General features: G+C 33.8%; 1 protein-coding gene across 1 annotated transcript in view; it reads right to left on the bottom strand.

The window, feature by feature from the left end:
* Positions 1 to 530: 530 nt before the first annotated feature.
* Positions 531 to 25237, bottom strand: part of LOC118184127 (uncharacterized) — a 68857-nt gene continuing 44150 nt past the window's right edge. Inside the window, exons 6-10 of the mRNA XM_035353777.2 lie at positions 21103 to 21756; positions 16349 to 16870; positions 11677 to 11740; positions 6025 to 6060; positions 531 to 669 (exon numbers count right to left, since the gene is read on the bottom strand). Of these exons, the coding sequence (XP_035209668.2) occupies positions 6042 to 6060; positions 11677 to 11740; positions 16349 to 16870; positions 21103 to 21756 (1259 nt within the window). The 3' untranslated portion in view covers positions 531 to 669; positions 6025 to 6041. The remainder of the gene's footprint in view (positions 670 to 6024; positions 6061 to 11676; positions 11741 to 16348; positions 16871 to 21102; positions 21757 to 25237) is intronic.

Below are 25237 nucleotides of genomic sequence, written 5' to 3'. Positions count from 1 at the left end.
GACTATGGTCAATATATCCAACCTTATGAAAATGAATCATCTAAGGTAAAATGGGGTAGTTTTATTATCTTAAACTGATAAACAAGCGATTAGGGAAGTGAGGCCTTGTTAAACTAGTATATGAATATAGCCTAGTAATTGGTAGTCTAACCATCCTGGTTTGTGTGCAACTGTAACTGTGTATACCTTCCAATAATTTTGAGAAATCGAAGGTATTGCAAATTTCTTGGTGGTCGAGGGGAACTTTGTAATACCGAAGAGAGCATTAGTTTTCAGTTGAGTTCAGAATACTGAGAGCTCAGTAAGAGAGCTTGGCTTGTAGATGCGCTTTGCATTATCAGGTGTTCAACATTCTTAGTAGTTTGAGGTGATAGCTACTGATTGTAATCTGTTATACTAAGAAAAACTGTAAAAGTACTTTTGTGTGAAAAATTCCATAGTCTGATGAAAGTTTATCGGTTCTGTCCACTATTCAATCCATTACGAAACTGTACCCACGTAACAATATCAACAGAAATGCTGGCACAACAAAGGTTTTGTAATATTTATTTAAAAAATCAAAAGGATAAAAATAAATATTCATTGAATATGATTCTTCTCCATAAAACCACACATTAAAAGTTAGTTATTTTGCACAGTTGCAGTTTTGTGTAGACAGTCGTATAGGACCTGAAATAAAATTTCAGATTAGTTAAAATGGTTTGGCACTTTCCTGAACACACAATAATTGTTGCCAACATACTTTTCTCATATACCTGGAGTAGAAACTCGCCATTACACAAATGTAAAGCAGCTTTTTAAAATATATGCTTATTGAAAATTGTGACTCTTATAGATTTAAATTGTTATACCAAAAGAAACACACTTCTTGAAATTTAAAATTTCAGGAAAGAGAATATTCAGTAAAATATGTTGATATTTAAAATACCTTCATTTTAATCCTTTTTACGTCATGTTATTCTACAAGATCGTTGTCCACCTCTGCCTGGTAAATTATTATTAATAAAAACTGTTTTCTACCACAAGGCTTAAATTTTTTAATTTCCTTTCTAAATTTATAGCAATGCATGTTTATATAACACCGAATAATTAAATAAAATTATGTGCACTTTTTAATATTGAATTGATGCGACTGATATGTCCAGTTACAGGTACAATGGAAACATAGCTTTCTGGTCACAAGACTAGGCCGGGTAGGTTGTGCTATTAGCAGTAGATGCTATATTGTTCAACAGAGTTCGTCGAAGTGAATAAAGAGCACACTTTTATTCTGCGAGTTTAATTGGGACACTCTACATGGCCGTGTGACAGAGTATTAACATCGCATTCGGCACAGGTACGGATACTGAACACATCTGATTCCGAAGGTACATGAAACATGCTGAAGAAACAACGCTTTAAAATGTATTCTATAACCATCGTATGATACTAGTTTCAGATGAGCTCTTAAGAAACACCATCGAAACTGAGACACAGGAAAGTATATGCGATATTGCAAAAAAATCTTGGTATACACCATACTGCCGTCCTTTGATGTTCTGAATGATCGGTAAAGCAAAATGTACTTTATGTCGACATGAGGTGAGTTTATTCAAAAATACCGAAGCACACAAGGGCTAGATGCCTTCGAAGGACTTTCGAATAACAGCGACATGAGTCGATACCATCAACAAGGCATACCGTCTAGCACTGTAAAATTCGCTTTTTGAGGAAAAAAAGAGGAAGGAATTATACATTAGATTGTGGTATATGATGAAGAACGAATATGTCTCAACAGTCGTAAAGGTATCGCAATTATTATGTAATTAAAAATTTTATTATAATGATAGCATTAATATAATGATTGATTAACAATGTTTATAATGACATTTAAATAATGCTCAATGCTTATTTAAACAATGATCAGAGGGTTATCCCAAATACATTTTCCACCCACAAAAGATGTTGCTGATTTTATGATGATCTGTTTGTCCGTAATTCGTCAAAAATTTTGCAGTTTGAAACTCTTCCATATCTGTTGTAACTGTCATCTGCTGTTGAGAGAGATGTCCAGCATATAAAAGAAAGATCACAGTGTACTAACTTCTTTCACCAAGCATTTCAGTAATTGGCGGCAAATGACAAAAGTAAATGGATGCCGATGGAAACTACTTTGGCTAAACAAGCATTTTAGTTACACTTAGCATTTGAGGAAAATGTGCCTGTTGAATATTCACTCGCATCAGTTTATCTATCCATCTATATGTGATAATAGCAAGAAAAAGACGGAGCAGTATTGATGCGTATGTAGATGAATACTGAAGAGGAAGAATCTTGATTGTGTAGTATACTAATGTGTTCAGATCGTAATATCTAAGAAACTTGCCAGTCGAGGCATTTTTAATTCACTTTTTATTTTCTAGTTGACGTTCGTGGCCACAATTCACTTGGCACTCTAGTCGTGCTTATTCACAAAATATTTACATTTTTGATATTATTGCAATAGCAAGCAAGACAGCAAAACTAAGCAGGGCAGAGCGCGAAGCTGAAGTGCGCAGTTATGCAATATGGAATGATCTAGAAATGGAGCAATCCAGAGAAGTTATTACGATTTTTATAACACAGAGGAAGAATTAAAGGGTTACCGTTAGTTTAAATTATAATTTTGATTTACATATTTTTATCTTTCATATATATATTTATAACAACTACAGCCCATATAATTTTATAAGCCATGCAATGCTGATTTTTAAGAAAGTTTTCATGATTAATTAAAGCTGTTTATAACTCCAGTATATTACTTGCCCGAGTACAGAATACATGATTTAACTTTACATTCTACCTTTTAATAATATTTTTAATTGACGTAACTTATACAGTACTTCATTAATGATAGTCAAATACATGAAAGGAGTGTTTGAGAATGTGATAAGGAAGTATTTTAAGAAAAAGTTTCGTTTAGCTGATTATGGCAAAGCACATGACAAAGCTTAAGGTTATCTGCCTAAGGGAAAGCATTTCCAAGAGAAACTAGCTCGTCTACGCGTTACACACGGGGAAAACCCCCATGTGTAATGCCCATGCAGCCAGCCCGTTCGCTTGAAATCGAACCCAGGGTGGAACTAACAGTGTTCAACGATATTACCACTCGACCGCTGGTGGGCGTTTTAAGAAAAGGAGTGTTAATCGCGAAATGCTTAAATATGTAAGTGTTAATGAAAACATTAAAGCTGAAATATAAAATGAAATACATCTGTTAGGTATTGACATCGGTACGAACTTCAAAAGGGGTAAGGATTGAATTTAAGGGAAAATATAATTTTTGGATTTTCTTTCCATTATGCTTTTTTCTCTGGGGTTATTAAAATATTCCGCAATTTTTTACAAAGTAATATGAAGAGAATATATAAAAGTAACAGAATTTAAAACGAAATTATATATTAATAGCCTTCTTTTGTAACATATCTTGCCAGCTTCGACAGCGTGAGAAGTTCACACAGCATACAAAATACTTAACCTTTCACAGTCGGTTCTTCCCTTCGAGGGGACATTAAAATTTACTAAAGGTTATATAGGATAAATTTACCCTAAAACAACATTTTGAAAAAATATGCTTGTCTGCGTGTGAAACATCATAATTGCATGTTTCCGTAAAGATTTTTATTGGAATGACATTAAAAATAAAAAGTTTAGTTTATAACCAAATTTTAGTTTATATATCTAGATATACAAGAAATATCAGCCGGTGTTACGCCGTGAAAGAACGCGTAAAATTCATTTACGGTGCTGTCTAAGCTTCTGTCTAAAAATACTGCAGGAGCGTTTGTATATGTAACGTATTTAGTATACTGCAGATCTATATATAATGCATAGTATATCATCCGTACGGTACTGAATAGACTGAAATGATTATTAAGCAATTTAAATGTAACATACCTTCAAAACTGAATGCAGTTCTTGCTGAAGTATACAGGGGTATAGATCTCAACCTGTGCTAGTTTTAATTCTTTAAAAAAAAAATTTGTTCTGTAATTTCCTAATTTGTAATCTATATTTTCACGAAGAAACGTTATCAAGTTACTGGTAAAGTTTAAAATTGTTTGAATGTAAAGTTTAAAACGTTTCAAAAATGAATTCCTTTCTGTTTTGAAGAGATGTGAATTAAGGTTTTACAGATAGATTGGGCTTTACTATGGCCTGCAATTCTGAAATGTATCCCTGAAATTTATACTGAAAGGTTTCTAGTTAAGCTAAAAGATTCACTTTCTAGTTAAGCTAAAAGATTCACTTTCTATTTAAGCTAAAAGATTTGCTGTTTATTAAAATTTTATACTTTTCTTTAGAAGACTCCTATGCAGATATCTGAAATTAAAATTAAAGGATATAAAAGGATATAACTGTTAGATAAGGCTGAATAAAATCTTTTGTTTACGCAATTTCGAATTATTTCAATTAAGAATGAAGAAATGTTTGTTACTGAAACTACATTTTGGCAAAAAAAAAAAGTGGTGGATATTTGAAACTGCTTTAGGCATAAAACAGAAATATGGCTTCCCAAATGGCTGTTAATAGTACAGAAGGTATTTACATATTTTTAGAATGATTTAGGGTTTAGTCAATGTTTAAAATGTAAAGAGTATGTTTTTAAAAGTTCGATCTTATAGTCTTTCTTTCATAGTCTGCACTACGATTTCCATGAGTTGTTTACAAAGAAAGGCTTTTCATTTTAAATTTCAATTACCTTCCTGAGCCAATCGGTAATAGTGTGTTTGTTCTTAAAAAGAGATCTTTTCAAGGAAAAAAAAAAAAGGCAAAATAGTCCATAGGTGTAACGTCAGAGGACTTAGAAATTATGTTGGAAAGCTACAAATGCAATACTTGCATTAGTCTTCCCCCCCCTTTTTTTTTTTTTTTTCCAAGGAATACAACGATACTTTTCGAAGTATGATTTGTTGCTTTGTCTTGAAGAAGTTCATTGAACTTTGAAAGCTACTGGGATTAATAAATGAATTTTTTTTTCTCTAAATATCGGACTTAAAACTTTCTCTTGACTGCATGTAAAGTTGATTTTATCACTTGTTCACTCTTTTTATTTTAAATTTCAAATTATAAGGGAATCCTACGATGAATCATAAACCCTTTACTGAAACTTTTCTTTGCATTGACGGAACCGGTTTATATATATTTTCTTCCTTCGCTTTCGATAATAAATAGATTTTTTTTTTTTTTTTTTTTTTTCGTTGCAGACATTTCGGTAAATCCATACTTTTATTAAAGGCCGTTTCGGTTTATCTTCTGTTCATACAGGGTTCTACAAACTGTTCTGCTTTGAGCCACATTACCTTGGCAAATTATTTTTAGCTCTTTTAAGTTCTGAATCTTGGTTTATTATTTTATTTATTACTGCTACGTATGTATGTAAAGACATTGCACCTGATTTCTGCGTCGATGGATTCTCTTTTGCTACGATTTAAGTTTAGAAACTGTACGTTTTATCCACAATGAGTGGCGGGTTTTCCTTTTTTAGGTTAATAACACTGACTATTTGCTCTTGGAAATTTTAATACCATGCATTTCAAAGCATTATTGAAATATTTGATATGAATATATCTCTGCGGAAAGTGCAAAAACCCATCCTTCAAATTTTGTTTACATGCGATATTTTGAATGAAGAATAAAAGTTGCAGACGACATTTCTTATCTCAAATAATAAGTTGTTGCTAGAAATTTTTGTTTCAAAACATTTGCTTTTAATCCTTTATATAAATAGTTCTAAAATGTATAAACACCCTCCACATACCCGAGGAGTGGCCATCGATTTTTTTTTCTGTTGCTTATTGATTAATGATAAGAACAACATTTATTTATATTATTATGCAATAAAATAAACGCCATACAAGTTATACATCTGATTACTATGACATTGTCTATCTCATTATTAATGTTTCGTAATAACAACGAGGAAAATAAATTTACAGAATTTTATAGAAACGTTTTTGGAAGAACAAACTTGTACTTAAAAATATGCAACCAAAATAAATTTACCTTGAGGCTTGTTTCTATCATGGTCTTCTCAATTTGCTGAAATTTAAATATATGAATTAGCAAAACGTTTTTAGGAATAATACAATCAGAGCAAACTGCTAAGTTTCAGATAGAAATCCTAAGAATCTTACTATAATAGCAAATGGAAGTCAATTGAATATGAAAGCGTACTGTAAATTAAAATAGACGTTTGAAACGTTAAAATACAGTATCTTTCCTAGTCAGATTTACTGATTTGAGGTAAAGCACTATGAAATGTAAATGTACGTTGGCAATTCAAGCAAGAAGGTTTCATCTTTAAAAATACTATTCAAAGAAGCTCAGTTATATTCACGATACATACAATTATGAAATCGATTTAAATAGATCATAAAGAAGTTTATGTACAATGGCCTCCAGTCACGTATTAAACACTATTTAACAAACTTGAGATACATCATGCGAGTGGCCCTGGCTTTCGGTGGAAAAACAATTTCATTAGGTGGAGACAGCTGTTGTGTAAGCTGTTAGCTAACTTGAAATCCTTTTTAATTTTCTGTAACTGATTATTTTCAATTTAAAGCAGTTTCTATTTTAAACTGGTATTAATCAATTGCTTTGAATTCATTGATTGCATCATATTTTAAAAGCTAAGTATTCTTTTTTATACGAGTTGCAATTGTTTTACTTAAATTGGTAACTTATAATGATTAATATTTTAAATACTTTCCTAGAAAAACTTATTATAACAGGGTTAGTACAAATGAATGATCGGATTTTAAATATTTATATTTTCGAAACTATTACATATATTACAATAAGTTATACTCGAAATTAAAGAAAAATATACCAAGTTTAATTTTCACCTTCGATCAATAGATGGCAGCACATCCATAGAACGCTGTGATTAAAATCCCAAACAGCGACAGAGAAGAGGTTTTGCGTATTAGAATATGCAACGATTTTTTCAGTTAATTATGTGAAGCGTGCATTTAGAAATCGCTACGCATGGGAAGCATCAAGTAAGAGAACATTCTGAGGTAGTACAAATTTAAGGATACAGGTTGTTTGCGCAAAACGTAAAGCACAGGCCGTCCACGCATCTCGGAAGAAAGGTCGGAGAAGATGAAGCAGAATTTTGTTTGAAGCCGACGGATGTCTGGAGGCCTGATCTAGCACCACAGTTGACGTCCGTCAACTTGGAATTCTCAAGAAAACGGTATGGGAAATTTAGCGAAGAAATCAAATTTCAAGCCGTATCATCTACAACTGTCGCAACATTTAACAGCGAGCGACAAAATTCCTCGATCTGATTTTTGTGTTCGTATACAAGAGAAATTGGAAAATGAAGATTTCGCAAATAAACTGATTTTCTTAGACGAAGCAACCTTCCATTCATCAGGAAATGTCAATCGCCATAATGTTAAAGTGTGGGAAAGTGAAATTGTGCAGTTACAAAGAGATTCACCAAAAATCAATATTTTTGTTGGTGCTATATCACAAACAAAATTGTATGGTTCTTCTTCCTTGCAGATAAAACGGTTACATACGTGCATACATAAAGGAGGAGCTTCCACACTGATGGATTGGTGATCGATCAGCGATTTCCTCTTAATCGCATGGCCATCAAGATTCCCGGCTCTTACATCATGTGATTTCTTTTTAGGGGTTACATCTAACTGTTTATAAAACACCGATGCCGAAAACACTGCAAGAACGTAACACGTTCCCTGCCGCGTGGGGCGTATGCGCCCCACGCTAAACTTTTCGTTCAAGCCATTTGGTAGTATCATTGTAAAATGAAGAATATTTTAAAAATTCATTATGCAGTCAATTATGGGCATCTTAATACTACTGCTGACGCCCTCATTTAATCGTGGGGCGTGCGTGATGAGCAATTTTTTTGATCGCCAGGAACAAAATAATACAAATGTAAAGCGTGGGGGGCATACGCCCCACGCGGCCTGAACGGGAAGTCTTCAAAAAAGGGTCTGGCAGGGAACGTGTTAAAGAACGTTTCCTGCCAGACCCATTTTTGATTTAGGAACCATTGACAGTGTCATAGAACAGCAAGCGTAGAACAATTGTGATTACAGATTAGATGTTTGTTGTGTAACAGAAGGGTCACAAATCAAATATGTGTAACTGAAAAAAAACTTGCTATATATTTCATTTTAATTTCTTGTATCACTTGTTGTAATATGTGTACCAGTTTCGAAACTATAACTATTTAAAATACGGTCTTTCATTTGTGCTAGCTATGTATTTAATTTTCTTTTTGAAAACGTAATTCTTAATTTAAGTTACGGTTGATTTTATTCTTTTGAATTAATTGTTGTTTTATTGGTTTGGTAAAAATGTTTATTACTTTATTTTAAATTTAGATTTTGTGTTACATTTAATGGCGTCTAAGTGTGAATGTTTTGCCAAGTTGATTTTTATTCCTTTAAATTTTCCTTTCTTGTAAAGTTCCGATTCTGTAGTTTCTCGCTAAATCTCGTATTTTCGACAGCTTGTAACTATGATATTAGAAATTCAATAAATTATAAAGAATTAAACCTTTGCAACAGAAATTGTAAAAATATTAAAAAAAATGACTACACTTTAAAAGAAGAAACACTTTTGGGGGTGAAAGACTACAAATTCTGGAACTGAATTTCAGAATTTGTTTGGAATGTTATTATCTTTCGCGTTGCTTAACTTAGTGTTTCGAAGAAGAGACCTTCGCTTCAGGATGACAGTGCCCACATCACGTGACACTTGGGCAAATGGGGCCTGGTAACGAGTGTACTCTGAGAATCGTTGACGGAGCCAACGTTTGGGGCTTTCAGCTCGTGATTATGGAAAAATAGTTAGCTGTTGGATTATATTTTTAATTTTCGGAAAATTCATAACATTCCTTTTAAGCTTAGTTATATCGGCAGAACGTGATTAGCAATTAATCCTGAATAAAAAAATGAAATTAATAAATCTTCTATCGTTGATTTCTTCACCATATTTTTAAGTTTAAATGGAACGAAAGGTTTCACTAGAATAATTTACTGAATAGTTTTAATTCTGCTAAAATTATCCCGAAAACTTCTGAACTAAAATTCTATGATACTTTTCAAATTCACAGGTTCTACCTATTTTATATAATGATATTATTTCGTTCTAGTTTTTCCAGAAAATTAAAATATTAAAACTCAAGTTTGTCGTCAATAATTTTCCTTATTTCCCCCTACATAATAAATTGCGTTGTTCTAGTCATCTCTGCATTAATTTCCCTTTTTAATTTACTCCGATATAGAATACTTTTGTTTCTTGAAACAGAAAATCTCTGGTCTGAAAAACCTCAAAATCTGTAAAACCAACGCGACCGATTTTTCAAATTTCCAACAGGTTTATGTTCAACAATGAAGCTGAATTCTGTGTGATAATAATCTCAGATTCAAAAAACGAAGATAAGACACTTGTTTAATTCATTAATTCATTCATCGAACCAAATTCAACCATCGTCTTGGCATTTGGGAAGTCATTGTTTTTAAGATTAGACTACCTCTGGTATGCTTAATGGTTATTAATTGCACACTCCTTCATTATTTGATACACAGTGACTATGTTTTTATACAACAGTGCATTACACATATACATGTACACAAAATTAAACAAGAAACAATTTTTTGCAATACTACTCCCTACAATTTTTCAATTACAATATCTGCAAGGAAGTCGACTAGATATTTCTGGTTAGTGCACTAGAAACGAAAATTTATCCTTGCCTAAGCCTTTAAGAATACTACACGATAATCAGACCTATGGAGCAAAAACCTAGCGCCAAGTTATGTATCGAAAAGTATCAAAACATGTGGCGACAACATGATTAATGGAATCAAGCCAAGTTACATTATTCATGTTACTAGAATTAAAAAAAAAGTTTCAAAATAAAAAATCGCACGCTTATAAATTATTTATATGTGCAAAAAGAATTCTTTCAAAGTGGTGCTCTTCCTTCGTCGACTAATGCGAATGAGCAATTAGGTTTTTATTAAATATTGTTGCGTTTTTTATGACACCAGTTGTTACGTTATTTTCTTCCTTCACGTTCGTACGGGGTTCGTGTGGATTTAGAGTGAATAAGGACGACATCACTTGATGGAATATCGATACACACTTTATTTAGCCAATATTAATCAGGACAGCTCCAAAGTCACTTTTTACAGTCGTCGAAGATCTACTATAAAAACGCTGGAACAATCAGCGACACAGCCTTCAGACTATCACCGTGAATACAGCTTTATGGCAAAGTACTAGAGTACAGCTCCCGACTCTCCTCGGTCGTTCTCGGAACTCTACGTACTGTAGATACTCTCCATGCTACAACTCGTGGTGCACTCGACGACACACAAGAGTACAGCTGACGACTCGCTTCAGTCGTTCCCGGAGCTCAGCACGCTCCAAAACAAAACTCGACAATGCACTAACTCGCGATACATTAAAGACTCTCTCGATGCAATCGGCGACCAACTCGGCGCTAGAATTCGAGACACTCGCTCAATAACCGACTATCAACTCGCTAGGCATTAACTAACTCTCCTCGTACCAGCAGGGTTTATATAGCTTTCGGCTTACGTTCGACAACATTCTGAGTTAAACCGGTAAAAATTCGTTCCAGAAGGTTCTCCATCCGTCCATGGCAAATTTTGTCAGCAAACATAGCCAAAAGGGCGACTTTTCGCCAAATATGGCAACCCTGAACTTATTTTGCGGGAGAGTTATCTTATCGGGCCTGTACATTTCGTAACAATATATATAAATATGTTCTTCCGGTTGTTCACATTGAGAACTTACCAACAGCAAATTACCGTTACAACATATATTTTTCTCCAATATAACTAAAACATGTCGGATCTAATAATTAAGACAATGAAGTACGACGAACACCAATTTATTAATAAAGTAACACACAAACAGAAGAATAAAAGTGATAGATTTTTATAACCTACACTGCTCATGCGCAGATTTCAAGTCCTAACGAAAGTTCATTTTGTCGCATGATTTGTAAAAATTTTTTGGTTTGGTTTAGTTTACTATGACAAAGCACACTAAAGGCTATCTGCCTAAGGGAAGGGATGCCTTCGTGGAGGACTTACTAAGGGAAACTGGCTCGTATACACGTTACACATAGAGAAATGTACGGAAGCGCGCATGCAGCCAGCCCGTTGACCGTGATTCCAATCCTGGTTGAAGCTACTAGTTTTCAGCGATTTTACCGCTTGGACGCTGGCCGGCGGTTCGTAGAAAAGAAATGAATTTTTATATTTGGGTGAATTACGCATCACGTGAGCTGGAGCAGGTGCCCTGTTTGAAGAACGACTCACGCCAGATACATCGTTAATTTTTTTTATAAAATGTACGTAGTACGCAACTTACTTGCGATTAATTTAACAATTAACGTGTAACTTATCAGTGCCGCTCAGACGGTATAGTGGTTAGGGGAGCCTGACTGCGATACCGAAGGGCCCGAGTTCGAAATTCGGAGAAGGCATAGATGTAATCTTCTGTCCCTTCATAGGTGTCAAAGGTGGCTCACCTATTAGGTGCCTCCATAATAAAGAGACCACCATATATGGCCTTGGAGTGGCCGATATCGGCAAGTGCCCGCCATTGGGAAAAAAAAAATATTTAACTTACCAGTTAAGAGGTGGCTCTTTATAAGATTTAACTCTTGGCTTCCTGAGCGTTTTTCTTCTTTCATCTGACAGAAAAAAGAAATGTAGGAGAAATTAAGCCAACTATTTACAATTAGAAGTGAATTTAAGTAACTAATGTAATAATGCTAATAACTACTTGCATAATCAAATCAGCGAAATGATAAATACATAATCAAAAAATTAATGGTTTGCCTGTTTTGAAATTAACCAGACTTTCATGTTCACTTAATAAGATTTCCTAAGACACGATATAACGTGTAATGTAACATAAATGCGCATACACATGCAAGAAATAAATATACTCTCCACGAATTTTTACATATCGCAAGAATACTTTTATTATGTTGTCAGTGCAATGCTCTCTCTTATTATGTTTGGTTAATGTCAAAAGGGATTCGAATGCGAACTACTTTTGTATCGACGAAATTAATCTGCCTCAAATAGTTTTCTGAAACATAAATCGTCAGAGTTCTTGTTCTTAACACCTAAACTCTCTTCGTAAAAATTAATTCCATTGCTTCTTTTTAGATTTGAACAGTTTCGAAAGCAGTTTGCTTTAAACTAATTAATTGCTGGAAAATGTAACATTTTAAGTCATTAATTCAGCAAAGAAATCAAGTAGTTATGTTATTTATGAGGTTGATCAATAAAATCCTGGGAAACAGGTTATCTGCATAAGAGGTTTCATGGTTTCTTCATGTGTAACATGTAAATGATCCAGTTTCTCAAGTCCTATACGAAAGCATCTCTGCTCTCCGCGGATATCTTTATTGCGTTCTCACAATTCAAATTAAAAAAAAAACTGGATATTACGAAAAGAACAGAAATCTTTTTAAAACATTAGTAATTACACCTATAGTCACAGCTATATTAAATTTAGTTATTTGGCGTAGTCACAGCTATATTATATTTAGTTATCTGGCATAATCACAGCTGTATTACTTTAGATATCTGGCAAATAAATAATATAAAAAAAGTGTATTGCTATGAATAATGACCTTTCTATCACATGTAACCCTAAATTTCACTAAATTCATAATTTAAAAGTAACTTATATTCGAAAATAGAAACTTTCGAAATTATATATATATATATATATTAAAAAAAATCCGAAGACTGTTCGAGTAGAATATTTTAAGTTAACTAGTATGAAATAAAATTACTAATAATAAAAATGTAAAATATGAATATTACAGAATTAATTCAGCAGAATTGAATCAAAAGGTCTAACTGAAAAAACAATTTAAAAGATTAATAACAGTTTATGGAATTTTTGTTATTTTTCTTAATGTGTAAGAGGAATACGAAATTATTTGTCCTTGAAAGCACCTTTCTTTAATTCTTAAGTACTTTTTCGTAATTATTTTTCCTGCTTACTTATCAATTGGTTTTAATTCCTGCTACGAATCATTGATTGTTCCGTTCCGGATTCTTTCCTCGGCTACTGAGCAGTTAAGTAATGGGTTACATGGAGTTTTCCTACCTTTCCCTACCTTTAACCGAGCGGATCTATAACCGAATCGACTACAGAGCAGAAAGTATTCGTACAAGAGTGGTTTCACGAAAGAAACTATTATTTTGCCATGCTAATTCTATCGAAACTTCTTCGAAAGGCAAAAACTAATGAAAACACTTTTACACCAAATACGAGTGCACAAAACCATACGAAAAAGATATTGAGTTAGCTTTCAAATATATGGGAAACTAAAAATCTGGGATTTATTAGCGGCTAAAGAGTATTCGTATATTCAAACAAATGCAAAATTTTGGTAGCATTTTCTAATTGTTTTAGTCATTTTTTCGTTGATAAATGACGTGGTGTTTTATGAAATGATCGGGTGTAACTTTAAATGTGGTAAGAAAGGTAAAATTTTAATATGGGTTGTAAACGTAAAGAAATGAGGGTTTCCGAAAAGGAATTTAAGCTTCTTGAAGGTGGTAATCGTACAATGAAATTCCAGTTTTAGTCGTCAGACCACGTTCACCTGTTCAATCGATCATTCAAAAGTCTGTTACCTCTTAAACAGTGCAAAATAGTGCTGGTCGGGATGACAGACGATTTCTGGGACATTCGTTTGAAGAAAGACCTCGCAAGTGCTCTTAAGCTTACAGCGGAATTGAGGAGTAAAGAAAGAGCAGTATCCGTAAATACTCGTACAATTCGAAATGCATGCAGAAAACAAGGTTTCCATGGCCGTTTTCCAAAACGAAAATTCTTTGTGAGTGAGAACAATAAAGAATTTACGATTATCCTTCGCCAAAAAATACGTAAATGGAAGTCCAGAGTTCTGGAAGAATACTGTTTTTTCAGATGAAAGTAAATTCAATATTTTTGGATCGGACGGGGGGCGACTGGTGTGGAGGAAATGAAATGCAAAAAAATGCATCCAAGGAACTTACTATTAACACTAAAACATGGAGGTGGAGGCGTGTTGTTTTCGGGTTGTACGAGTACTTCCTAGATTGTTAATTCAGTCATCATTAACGGCATTATGAACCACTTGCTGTACACTGATATTCTGAAAAAGAATTTTCGGTCTAGTGCAACAAAAATGGGCTTGGATAGTGAATATGATTCCACGCATGATAATGACCCCAAGTATACAGCCCTAAATACCACGGCCATATTAGCCTAAAGTTTATGAAATTTCCTCCTCAACCAGCCGAGCTCAATTCTATTGTGAATTTATGGGAAGCGTTTGATAAAAGTACACTCATGTCCATAAATTAAGGATAATGCAAAATCAGGCAAAAGAAGAGTTAGAAGCAAAACAAATCTGACTTTGTAAAGCTTATTTATTAAACAAAAGGTAAAGAGCAAAAAAAAAAAAAAGGCTATATGTTTGATATTATTAAACAAATCAGCGATTTTTTCGTTCTGGTAGACATGTAGGAGGATGTTGACGGGCTGAAACTTGTCGCCCAAGCATGTCCCACACGTGCTCTACTGGATTCAAGTCCGGTGAGAATGCTGGCCAGTCCATACGGGTGATATCCTCCGATTGAAGGCATTCCCTTACGATGTTTGCACGGTGAGGTCGGGCGTTGTCATCCATAAACACAAATTGTGCGCCCATGGCGCCCCGAAACAAACGTACACGTTGTTCCAGAATGATGTTCCGATAGATTTGGCTTGTCATGGTTCCAATTTGAACACGCAGGTCAGTTCTGGAACCCAGAATAATTCCACCCCAAACGAGCACTTCTGCACCACCGCAACGGTGTTGTTCAATGATGTTTTCTTGGTGGTAACGGGTATCTGGAGCTCTCCATATGAAAATCCGGCGAGAATCAGACTGCAAGCTAAACCTGGACTCGTCGGAAAACATCACACAAGCCCACTGTTGCGGTGTCCGAAATGCATGCTCTCTACTCCAGGATAACCGCAGGCGGCATTGAGTTGCAGTAAGTGGAATGCATCTGACAGGTCTACGAGCATACAGACCAATCTGCCCTAAGCGTCTGTACGCGGTCTGCCTTGAAATTGTCGTACCAGTGGCTGAAGAGAGCTAACGAGACGGGTCTGAGGCTATGCTCCGCCTGTTTCTTTTGGCAGTAACTGCCAAATACCGGTCCTTATTCGGCTTTGTAACTCTGGGGCGACCTGTGCTGTAACGTCTACTCACTTTACCATCATCTTGGAATCGTTGCCAAAGCCTGGAGATGACACTATGGACAATTTTAAGTTCGTCTGATACTCCCAGTTGAGTACACCCACATTCCAGACTGCCGATAATTCTATCACGTAAAAAATCATCCAAATGCGACCTTTGTGTCATAACTATTCGGTTATTGCACTGAAATGCTTATAAAGCGCCTGCGAACAATTTTACTTCTTTGCCTGTATTCCTTATATATTACTCTCTTACACTCTCGTCATTGTGACGTACCATCGGTGACATCTGGTTACTTACTGAAATTTGCATATGATTCTTGAAGATGTGTATAATGGTTTTACAGGTGATATATTTATTTTAGAGTTCGATTTCCGCGTGACTCCGAATTATCCTTAATTTATGGACATAAGTGTATTAGAAAACGCATAGTTTTAATAAAAATGAATTAATAGCTTCTCTTAAACAAGAATGAGAGGCCATATCCAGCTCAATAACAGAAAATTTGATTGAATCAATGCCAAGGAAACTCGAAGCCATTATTCACTCTAAAGGATATCTACAAGGTATTAAATATATTTATGAAAATATTCAATATTACGTATAATGTACGAATACGTTTACACCACAAGATGGACGGACTGCTTTTGTTTCGTAAATATTTTTATGCATGCATTTATTTTCATGCAAATTTCACATAGCTATATTAAAGTATATTTGATCACTTATTGTGGAGTTTAGGTTCATAGGTTTTTATCAATGAGGCATTTTTAGATTACTGTACAATGTATCTGTAATACGAGCCGATTCAACCCTAAAATGTTCTCCACGAAAACATTCTTCTTCTAATTAATTCTCTTATGATTAAAATTTATTAATCATAAGAAAATTACATATTTATATAATTAAACACTATTTTATACAAACTCTTTGATGAAGCAATACTTTTTATAAACATTTACACATATTAAAGCAAAAGATTTAGGACCTACATATCGAAATTTTTTTATGGAAATTTGATTTGACAAAATTGCTTACCTCCGCAACTTCCGTTATCATATTTCGATTCTAGTTCATTTACTGCGTTTATTAGTGAAGGATTTTTTGCAGTAGCTGGAGCAACAGCAGTACAGCAATTACTTGATGCTTTGGTTCTTTTTATCATGCTAATGGGTCTTTTTTGTAAGGGTTCAGAATTACTTCTTTCCGACTTGTGCTGAATCTTTTCTGAATTTATCTGTTGAGTATTGATATTTCCTAGAGAAGGATTTCTTTGTAAAGTAGAATCTGAATTTTGCTTGTTTGAAAACATAAAAATCTCGTCTTCTATATCATCTAGTTCTGGTAAATCGTATGTCCATCTGATTTCAGAAAAACTTTTTCTTTTACGTTGGTAATGCAGTGGTGCTTCAGATACTCTGACATCGATCCTCGAAGGTTTAGAAATAACCTGAGTACTGTTTCCGTTTGAATAGTTTCCAGTTTCATATCTGCTGACTTGAGTAAAATTTTCATGGGCATTTTGACAAAGATTGTTACTTGCATGTTGATTAGAGTTCACTGAAAGAAATTAGTTAAAAATATTAATAATGTTGTTTTAACTATAATTGTTATCAAATTAAAATTGCTATTTCACTTTAAAATTAACGACATTTATGTTTTGGTTTACGCATACGGATTGAAAAACTTTAAACTGACATTTTTAATTCAAAACTACACGCACGTTATGTTGTTCTTTTAACGTAGTATCTTTCACATTGAATTAAATTTTCGAAATGCTTTATAATCAGTTAAGAAACTCGAAGCATTGCGCCTGTGGCATCCAGTTTTCACTTCCGCATACGAAAATGAAAAATGCCATGACCACACACCACACTACAAAAGAGTAATTGTCTCTTCAGATGAACGTATTTTCTCTCAGCTGTATTTTCAGCGTTAAAACAGATAGGATAGTGTTATAGATAGGACAGTTTTAGGATAGTGTTCATAGTTAGTACAAGATTAGCCCTAACTAGCTCAGCTAGTTAGGGCTAATCTTGTACTAACTATGAACACTATCCTAAAACAAAAAACCACTCCTCCATGGACAGATTTGATTTCTTACATCTCACGACTCCAAGCAAATGTAACGAGAATGTTTGCATGATAGTTATCATCCATTGTCGGCTTTTGTATAAGAAATGACTACATTCATAACCATCTTTAAATGGTCTGTATCATAAACACACTAAAGCAAGGCTGTTTCACCACCAACACTTGAAGTATTACAGATACTGTGATATTTCAAATGTTTCAGAAAGGCTATTCTCACGTTTGATGCAGAATTAAATTACATCTAGCATTTTACAAATAGGTCTTATTTGCCCGCTAAGACAAGCTTATCGGAAGCTTCCATTTACATCCAGTGTATTCTCGAGTATCCGTTTGCGGATTATCCGTACGTGGTGCCAACGAAGGTACACTCACAAAGTTATGCCCGCGAGTTTGAAAAAGCAAACCTCGCGCAAGTTCGATAATGAAAAAAAAATCTCCCTAATATAGAAATCGGAGATTAATTTAACTGTGAAGAAGCAGAGGCAGTAATTGAAGCTGTATGCCAAAAAACTGAAAATGTAAAATTCTTCGAAATGGTCTAGCGGAAAAACATCAAGGAATGGTTCGAAGGCGATTTGATGGAGCTGGGCTTTCAGTGCTTGAGTGATGCGGATATCGTATCAAATGTCTAAACAGAACAGGCAGTCAGTTGTACTAAAAGTACTAGCGAAAACGACACATTAGTCCCGAGACAACAATGATTTCTGTTGAAACTCTGTTAGACTTCGTGGACCAAAGAGGTTTCGAATAAAAAGCTATAAAATCACTTCAAAAAATGCGCAGTGAAATTCCATAAATATTTAAATTCTCAAAAATAAAGCTACTGGGCTTGCCCATGTTTTGAAATTAACCGTGAATTTATTGTCATGCATTAGTCGGGATAATCGAGAATATGTTGTAATCATACAAGATAAATACCAATACTAAAGATGCTGAACAAGACTAGAGCCATCGTTTATTCGGTGGTAGGTTCAGGCTTGGCAGAGTACTGTCAAGTCTTGTACTGATACATACTTGTCTGCCCTTGGATGCTGTATACTAAAGATGTTATCCAGCTATAAAATTTAAACAGGTCGATATTGTGCTTTCAGTAAAGTTGCCAGGTAAAATGCCGTGAATGAGAAGGCCGAAGTTGTAACATTTTAGTCTACTTTTATGCTTACGAGTTTTATAAGCAGCTGAAAGATTTCTATAAGGCATTAGATAGTTTTTGATTTTATTCTTTCTTATATTTGTGTTCTGATAATTTCGTTCAGTTAATAATTAAGGCTGACAAATAGTATGCAGTGGGTAAAAAGTATTGACAATTGCCTATAATTAATCATATTACCTAACAAAGCAAATGCTTGACATTTTTAGCTGGAAATAACGAACATAGGAGGTAATAAACACACAAATGTAATAAAACTTTCAATTTAATATGCCTTTTACACAAAATATACAACAAAAACGTAAATTTGCATGTCAAAAAAGTATTGGCAAAGTTCTAACTATGCAAATTTTGTTGTGTTGAGGTTACATGTTTAGACTGATAAGAACCCCTATTAGTATTAAGTCTGCAGAACCACTTTAAAATGTTATTTTGTTACTACTGTGATAAAATGGCTTCAAATTCGAAGGAGTTGAATGTTAATGTAAAAGCATAATTATTCAGCTCAGAAATGAGGTTTTAACTTATCGTGCTATATGAGTACAGTTGAACATAAGTTTATTTACTGTTAGAAGTGTTGTAAAAAAGTTCAAAGAGACAGAATCGACGGAAAATAAGATTACAAGTGTACGGCATCGAATATTTTCTGCAAGGCAAAACGGGGCATTATTAAAGCGGTTAAGAAAACCCTAAAATAATTGCACCCTCAGTTAGCCAAAGATGTTGCTAATATTTCGCATAAAACTTTTAGTGTACAGACTAGAGTGATGGACGACAGGATGTGTGAAGAAAGCGTAACACCGAACCAGGAAAACAACATTTAACTACGACTGTGAATCATGTTGAGTGAGCTTTGTACTTTGGGGCTGTATGGCAGCAAACAGAATTATTAACCTGTGCTTCATTGATGGTATTATGTTAGTACGCACGTACATTGACATACTGCGCCATAACATGAAATTCAGTGTCCCAAAAACTTGGTTAAGAAACATCATGTGTGTTTAAACAGGAAAATGACTTTAAGGATACAGTGAACTTCATCTCTCAATAGTTACTCTACAACGCTCCTCGCCAGTTAAAGACACCGCCGCAATAGCCTGACATAAATTAAATTGAAACCTTATAGCACAAATTGGACATAGAAGTCAGGAAACAAAGATTTCGTGTTAAGATGAACTGAAACGTATACTCCTGCAAGAATGGCACAAAATTCCCAACAAGACCTTTCTTTTCCCCCCAACAGGACTTTTTCAACAACCACGACTTTGGTTTTCTCTATGAGAAATAGATTACGAGCTCTAATAGATGCGAAAGGTATAAAAACAAAGTATTAGATTTTGTTCCCATGTTTTGCTGTATAATCTTGTCAATACTTTTTGTACATGCAAATTTACGTTTTTGTTGTATATTTTGTGTAAAAGGCTTATTGAAACGAAAGTTTCATTAGATTTTTGTCTTTATTGCCTCCTGTGTTCATTATGTCCTGCTAAAATTGTTAAGCATTTCCTTTGTTAGCTATTGCCAATACAGTTTTAAACCATTGTACGTTTCCTTATACAAGCAGAAACTATAGGTATAAGAACTAAAAATGTTATACCTACGTGATCTCTTCAGAGGTGAATATAATGCAAGGCTACCCTACAAGGTTTGCTCTTGTGTGACGTCATAGATTCAAAAGCATAGACTCCCTTTGTTTCTCCCACTTGAATAAGTAAGTGAAGTCTGCGTCGCGAAGAACCTAACATTGTTTTTCTGCTGACCTTGCTATAATGAAACGTTCGACTAGCTATAATGAAAGACATCCTGTCGTTCGACGTTGCTATAATGAAACGACAACTAGAATTACATTCTAGTTAACGAAAATAACATATTATTCCCATTTCACAGCAAAGCATAGCATGCATAAACTTAACAGTATTCAGTGTTTTACATCTGTCCGGCCACTGTTTTGATCTCTATAATACCACAGAAATAAAATGATTTATTGGGAAAAAATCTGTATTAATAAGTTTGAGTAAATCGACATTTGTTCAAGGTTTTATCAAGGTTACTGTACACTAGATTTAATCTTCTTGACCAAAGACAACCATTTTGACATCAACATCCTGTTTCAGATCAGAACAAGGTTTCTCCCATTTCATTAAGCAAAATGACGTCACTCAGCAGATCTATAAGATAAGTCACTGTCTCGAGCATCGGAAAGAGAAAGATTTGATCTTGAAAACACATAATTTGTTTGTCTATTATTCTCAGATTATACTGCACAGTTTTTGAAAGTTGGTAAAAATGTTTTTTTGATTTATTTCATTTATACAGTAAAAACTGTTCTTTACTTGCTACTTAAAATAAAATACCTTCTTTTGTATTGCATTTCTTTGTTTTCATTTTATCGTAAATCACTTTAATGAACCAAAAATTTCAAGAGATTTTAAATACTAACTTAAAGACTCAATATTGAAGACTCAAAATATACTTAATATGAAATAATGATATTTAACGTGGCATGTATTAAATAAAAGTATTCATTTACATTAAAAAAAGTAGTTACCTTCAGAATCTGCATCATTTGAAACATTTCTCAATCTACTTGTATCTGATAGATTAGTTGAAACAATTTCCTTATTTGAACATGAAACATTAGTTGTAGCATTTTTCACCGCTTTGCAAAGATTACTAGTAAGAGATATGCTAATGCTGCTTCTTTTGGGCTCAGAAATTTGACAATTTCTTGAAGGTTTTAAAGAAATAAGTTTAGAAACAGTGCTAAAATCTGCTTGAAGTAAGGTAGATTTTCGAGTAGAGTTGTTTGAAGTTCTTTTTTTAGGGCTTACAGATTTACTTTTTAATTTCTTTTCACCGTTAATGTTTGGAGAATTAACAAAATTTAAAGATTTCATCTTTTCCTCTGAAGGGTTGTGAGGTAAATCTGAATTCATTTGATTTTTTTGACTTAAAAGTATAGTATTGTCGATTGCCAAATCTAAATCTGAATAACTGATAGTAGTGTCACACAGTGACTGAACGGAGTGACGCCTCCGGCTACTTTGCTCTTGTTGCTGTGCTTCATCCAACATATTTTTAGTCACCGAAGATTCTAAGTTGAATTCACTAGTGCTCTGTTTCGTTGAATTATTTCCAGCTTTACATTTAGTAGTCTCTTTAGAGCCAGGGTCGTTACAACCACTCCAATTTGATAGCCTCACTGAAGTTGGAAAGAAACAATATTTAAGATGGATTATGTGGCGAATAATTATTAAAAATTTATTATAAAGAAACATGAAAATTTTGTTACTTTTGATACCAGGACACTGAATTATTTTGAAATAATACAATAAATAATTAAAAAAATAATAATTAATTTATTTGCAGCATGTACTTGCAGATTGAAAAGAAAATAATAAATATGAACTAGGTTTTTGCATATATTTGCAATAAAAAATAGTAACAACATCTTAAAAGTTAACGACGTGGAACAGCTATACAGTTTTCAAGCAGTCTTTATCCCCTTGACATACAATGACGTATGGGAGACGCGATTCATTTCATGTGTCATTCTAGACTTTGGCGTCTCCGAGACTGTAACAACCTTCTTCGCCGAACGCAGCGCAGTATATCATTAGGTTCTTCAACTGCTTCAGTCCTGCGTCTTGATCCTGTTTTATATGTTTTCCGTCTCTCATCAGACAAATATCCTGTTTTGTATGTTTCCCACCCCTCGTATTTGTATGTCAAAGGGTTATGACGTCAGGTCACAGAAAACGATTGCGTATACCCTGTTAAAACTTTAAATATTATTATACCAGAACTTCATATTAAATATGGAGAGAATCACAGTGGAAGGTTTCGAAGACTTCGGCTTCTTTCTTTACGAGGTGAAATTATTAACGAACACTTTCATCCATGCTGACAACTAAAATTACAGGCTAAAATTGGATTAATGTTAATGCAACCAGACCTGTGCTTAGGGACATCGTTTTAGGTAAGAACACCTCTAGAAATTTCATAGTCTCCTCAAAAACAATATTTTAATATAGCATGTTCACTTCCCTTTTAAGGACATATCAGATATGGGTAGGGACAATAAAAGCACTTGCAATTCCAAGAACTTTAACATCTTTGTCGAGAACACGCCTAATGTTGCTGTGTTTTGACAATCTTGGTTTCAACTTGGGACATTTTGTTGTTTAAACGAATTCATTTGCTGAATGTGTTTTAAACTTTAATCTCTTGACCTTACTTCATTTTAATAATTAAACTTCGTTATTCTAATTTCTATTCTTTTTAGATGGGATATTGTTCTCAAGTAAAAGAGTCCATACTTTTCTTTCCTTCTAGCAATATGAAATTAAATGGTTTAACTTGTTTCAGATACAATGCCTTTCCTGGTGTCATCTTTTAACCTTAAGACTCATCTTTGAGGGCATAACGAAACAAACGTGTATGCTTATTATGTAAACATTTTATAAAAAATACTATGCTTATTACTCTAGGAAAGAATGCTATGAATGAAATTATGTTATCTTTCTTAAAATAACATTTGAAAGAACGTTATGTTAACCTTTAAAAAATTCTTTAATTTGAAATATTAATAAAATCTCCCTTTTCTTCTCTTTAACACTAATACCTCAAAAGAAATACAAACTTTCATTCATCAAAATGTTAGATTATATTTCGCTTCTGTTTTGTTTTTCGTAAATTTACTCAGTTTTATTTATGTTTGTAAATCATTGTTAACAGTTTTGGACTAAGCTGTGAAGTCAAGAAACTGATGTTAAGCAGTACATGGCGTTTTTCATTTCAGACGGCTCTCGTGCTTGGGAGCATGTTCTTGAAGGTTAAGAAAAGGAATCTGAGAAAGATTTAACGGGGAATTCTTCTTCGAATAAATAGTGGTTATAGAACCTTAAGTTATGAGGCAACTTTTGTTCTTGTAGGGGTTCCGTCTATTAACTGATAATTTGGAAGACTGCATAAATATAAATGTTCCCTTCCCCGATATTCCTCATCCAGCTACTTTAGAGCCCATAAATTTCTACGATTTTAAAGAGAGTATTGAAATGCGTTTTCATATGATTTTCTTTATAGATGGCAGCAAAATGAACGATAAGGTTGCTCATACATTTGCTCTTTTGAAAAAGATTTTACCTTTTTGAAGACCAGTCTGAGGTTTGTTATTTTAAACACCTTTTACGGAAAGAATGCGCAGTTTTTCAAACAGACCATGACGAGATAAATACAAATACTTATCTTACCATAAAATTAATCAAGAATAATGCTGCAGCATCATCAAGGTACCTTATTTGATCTAATTCTCTTCCTTCTCTTCCCTTTTTAAACAGTGTTACCAGCAGCGACAAATTTGTTTTCGAAACTCTATTAAGTGTCAGTTCGCTTAGCAGTAAGGAAATTGAGATCCGTGTTGTTTACGTGCGTGCTCATATAGGTACTATGGAAATGAAAGAGCTGATTTCTTAGCTAAAGGTGCCTTATACACATAGCTATCAATAACATTATTCCATAGAGTTATTGGAAGTCCACCTATTGTAAGAAGCTTTAAATGGAATGAGGAATATATTTTATCTCGTATTGCTGAGGTCACCAAAAATGTTCTTTTCTTCCATTTACCATATACTGCATTGAGAGTCTTTCGCCTCTATGAATTTTAAAGTATCTTAATTTTTATCTGGTCACGGTAAATCTGTAAGTTATCTGTTTCGTTTTAATGTAAGATCAAATACGTGAGCGTTCAAAATATACCTCAAGATGTGGAACATTTAATGTTTTCCCGCTCTACCTTCGTTAGCCCTAGACCAGGGGTTGCCAAACATTTTTGATCATCGCCCCTATATAATTTTTTGAAATCTCCATAGACCCTCACAAAGGTAGTTTTCAGGTAATTAAAATAAAACTATATATTAGTCTAAATATTTAATAAATCAGAAACAGTAAGTAAAGTAGCTACAGATTTTTTACTTCTTAATGAGATGAGTGTGCCTGGTGTTTCTTGGCAAGGTTCGCTGTATTGGGTTCGAAATTAGTCAATTTTAACCGTAAATTCCCTCGAAGCTCTACATTTAATTTATTTCTGTTTTTAGTTAAAATTGAATTAACGTGACTGAAACCGGCTTCAACCATATACGAACTTGGAAACGCCAGTATAAATGGCTGAGCCATTTCGTAAAGTTTCACATATTTTTGCTTTATATTTATATTAGTCCAAAATTTATGTATTGTCAAATTTTTAATAAGCGTTTTTGCTTCAAGATCGGACAATAGTTCAGCAAGCTCATCTTGTATGTTGATGTCGACGTTATCAATTTGCGCCGAAAATGGCGCAATAATCCAATCAGGGATGTCGATGCTTTCCAAATCAACAAAGCGCAGTTTAAAATCGTCGCTTAATTTTTGAAGATGATTTGTATATATTTCCAAGTCTTCTTCTTTTATTTTTAATTGTTGCAGATTTGAAAAATATTTATAATCCTTACGTAGCAATGAAGATCTAAATAAATTTAATTTTATTTGGAAGCCTAACAGTATTGATTAGCTTGGATAATTGTTACATCTTTTCCTTGCAGTTTTGTTTGAACGTCATTAAATTTTCCAAATAAGTCTGCTAAATAAAAAATATGGTTCTTATTGTTTTGGAGTTCATTCCTTAGAACAGGATTTATTTCGTTCAG

The sequence above is a fragment of the Stegodyphus dumicola genome, chromosome 12 (assembly GCF_044657685.1).
Source record: "Stegodyphus dumicola isolate Sdum_Otavi_A_Nest chromosome 12, ASM4465768v1".
Taxonomy (NCBI): Eukaryota; Metazoa; Arthropoda; class Arachnida; order Araneae; family Eresidae; genus Stegodyphus; species Stegodyphus dumicola.
The sequence above is the reverse complement of the archived record's forward strand: the minus strand, read 5'-3'. Positions and strand labels throughout refer to the sequence as shown.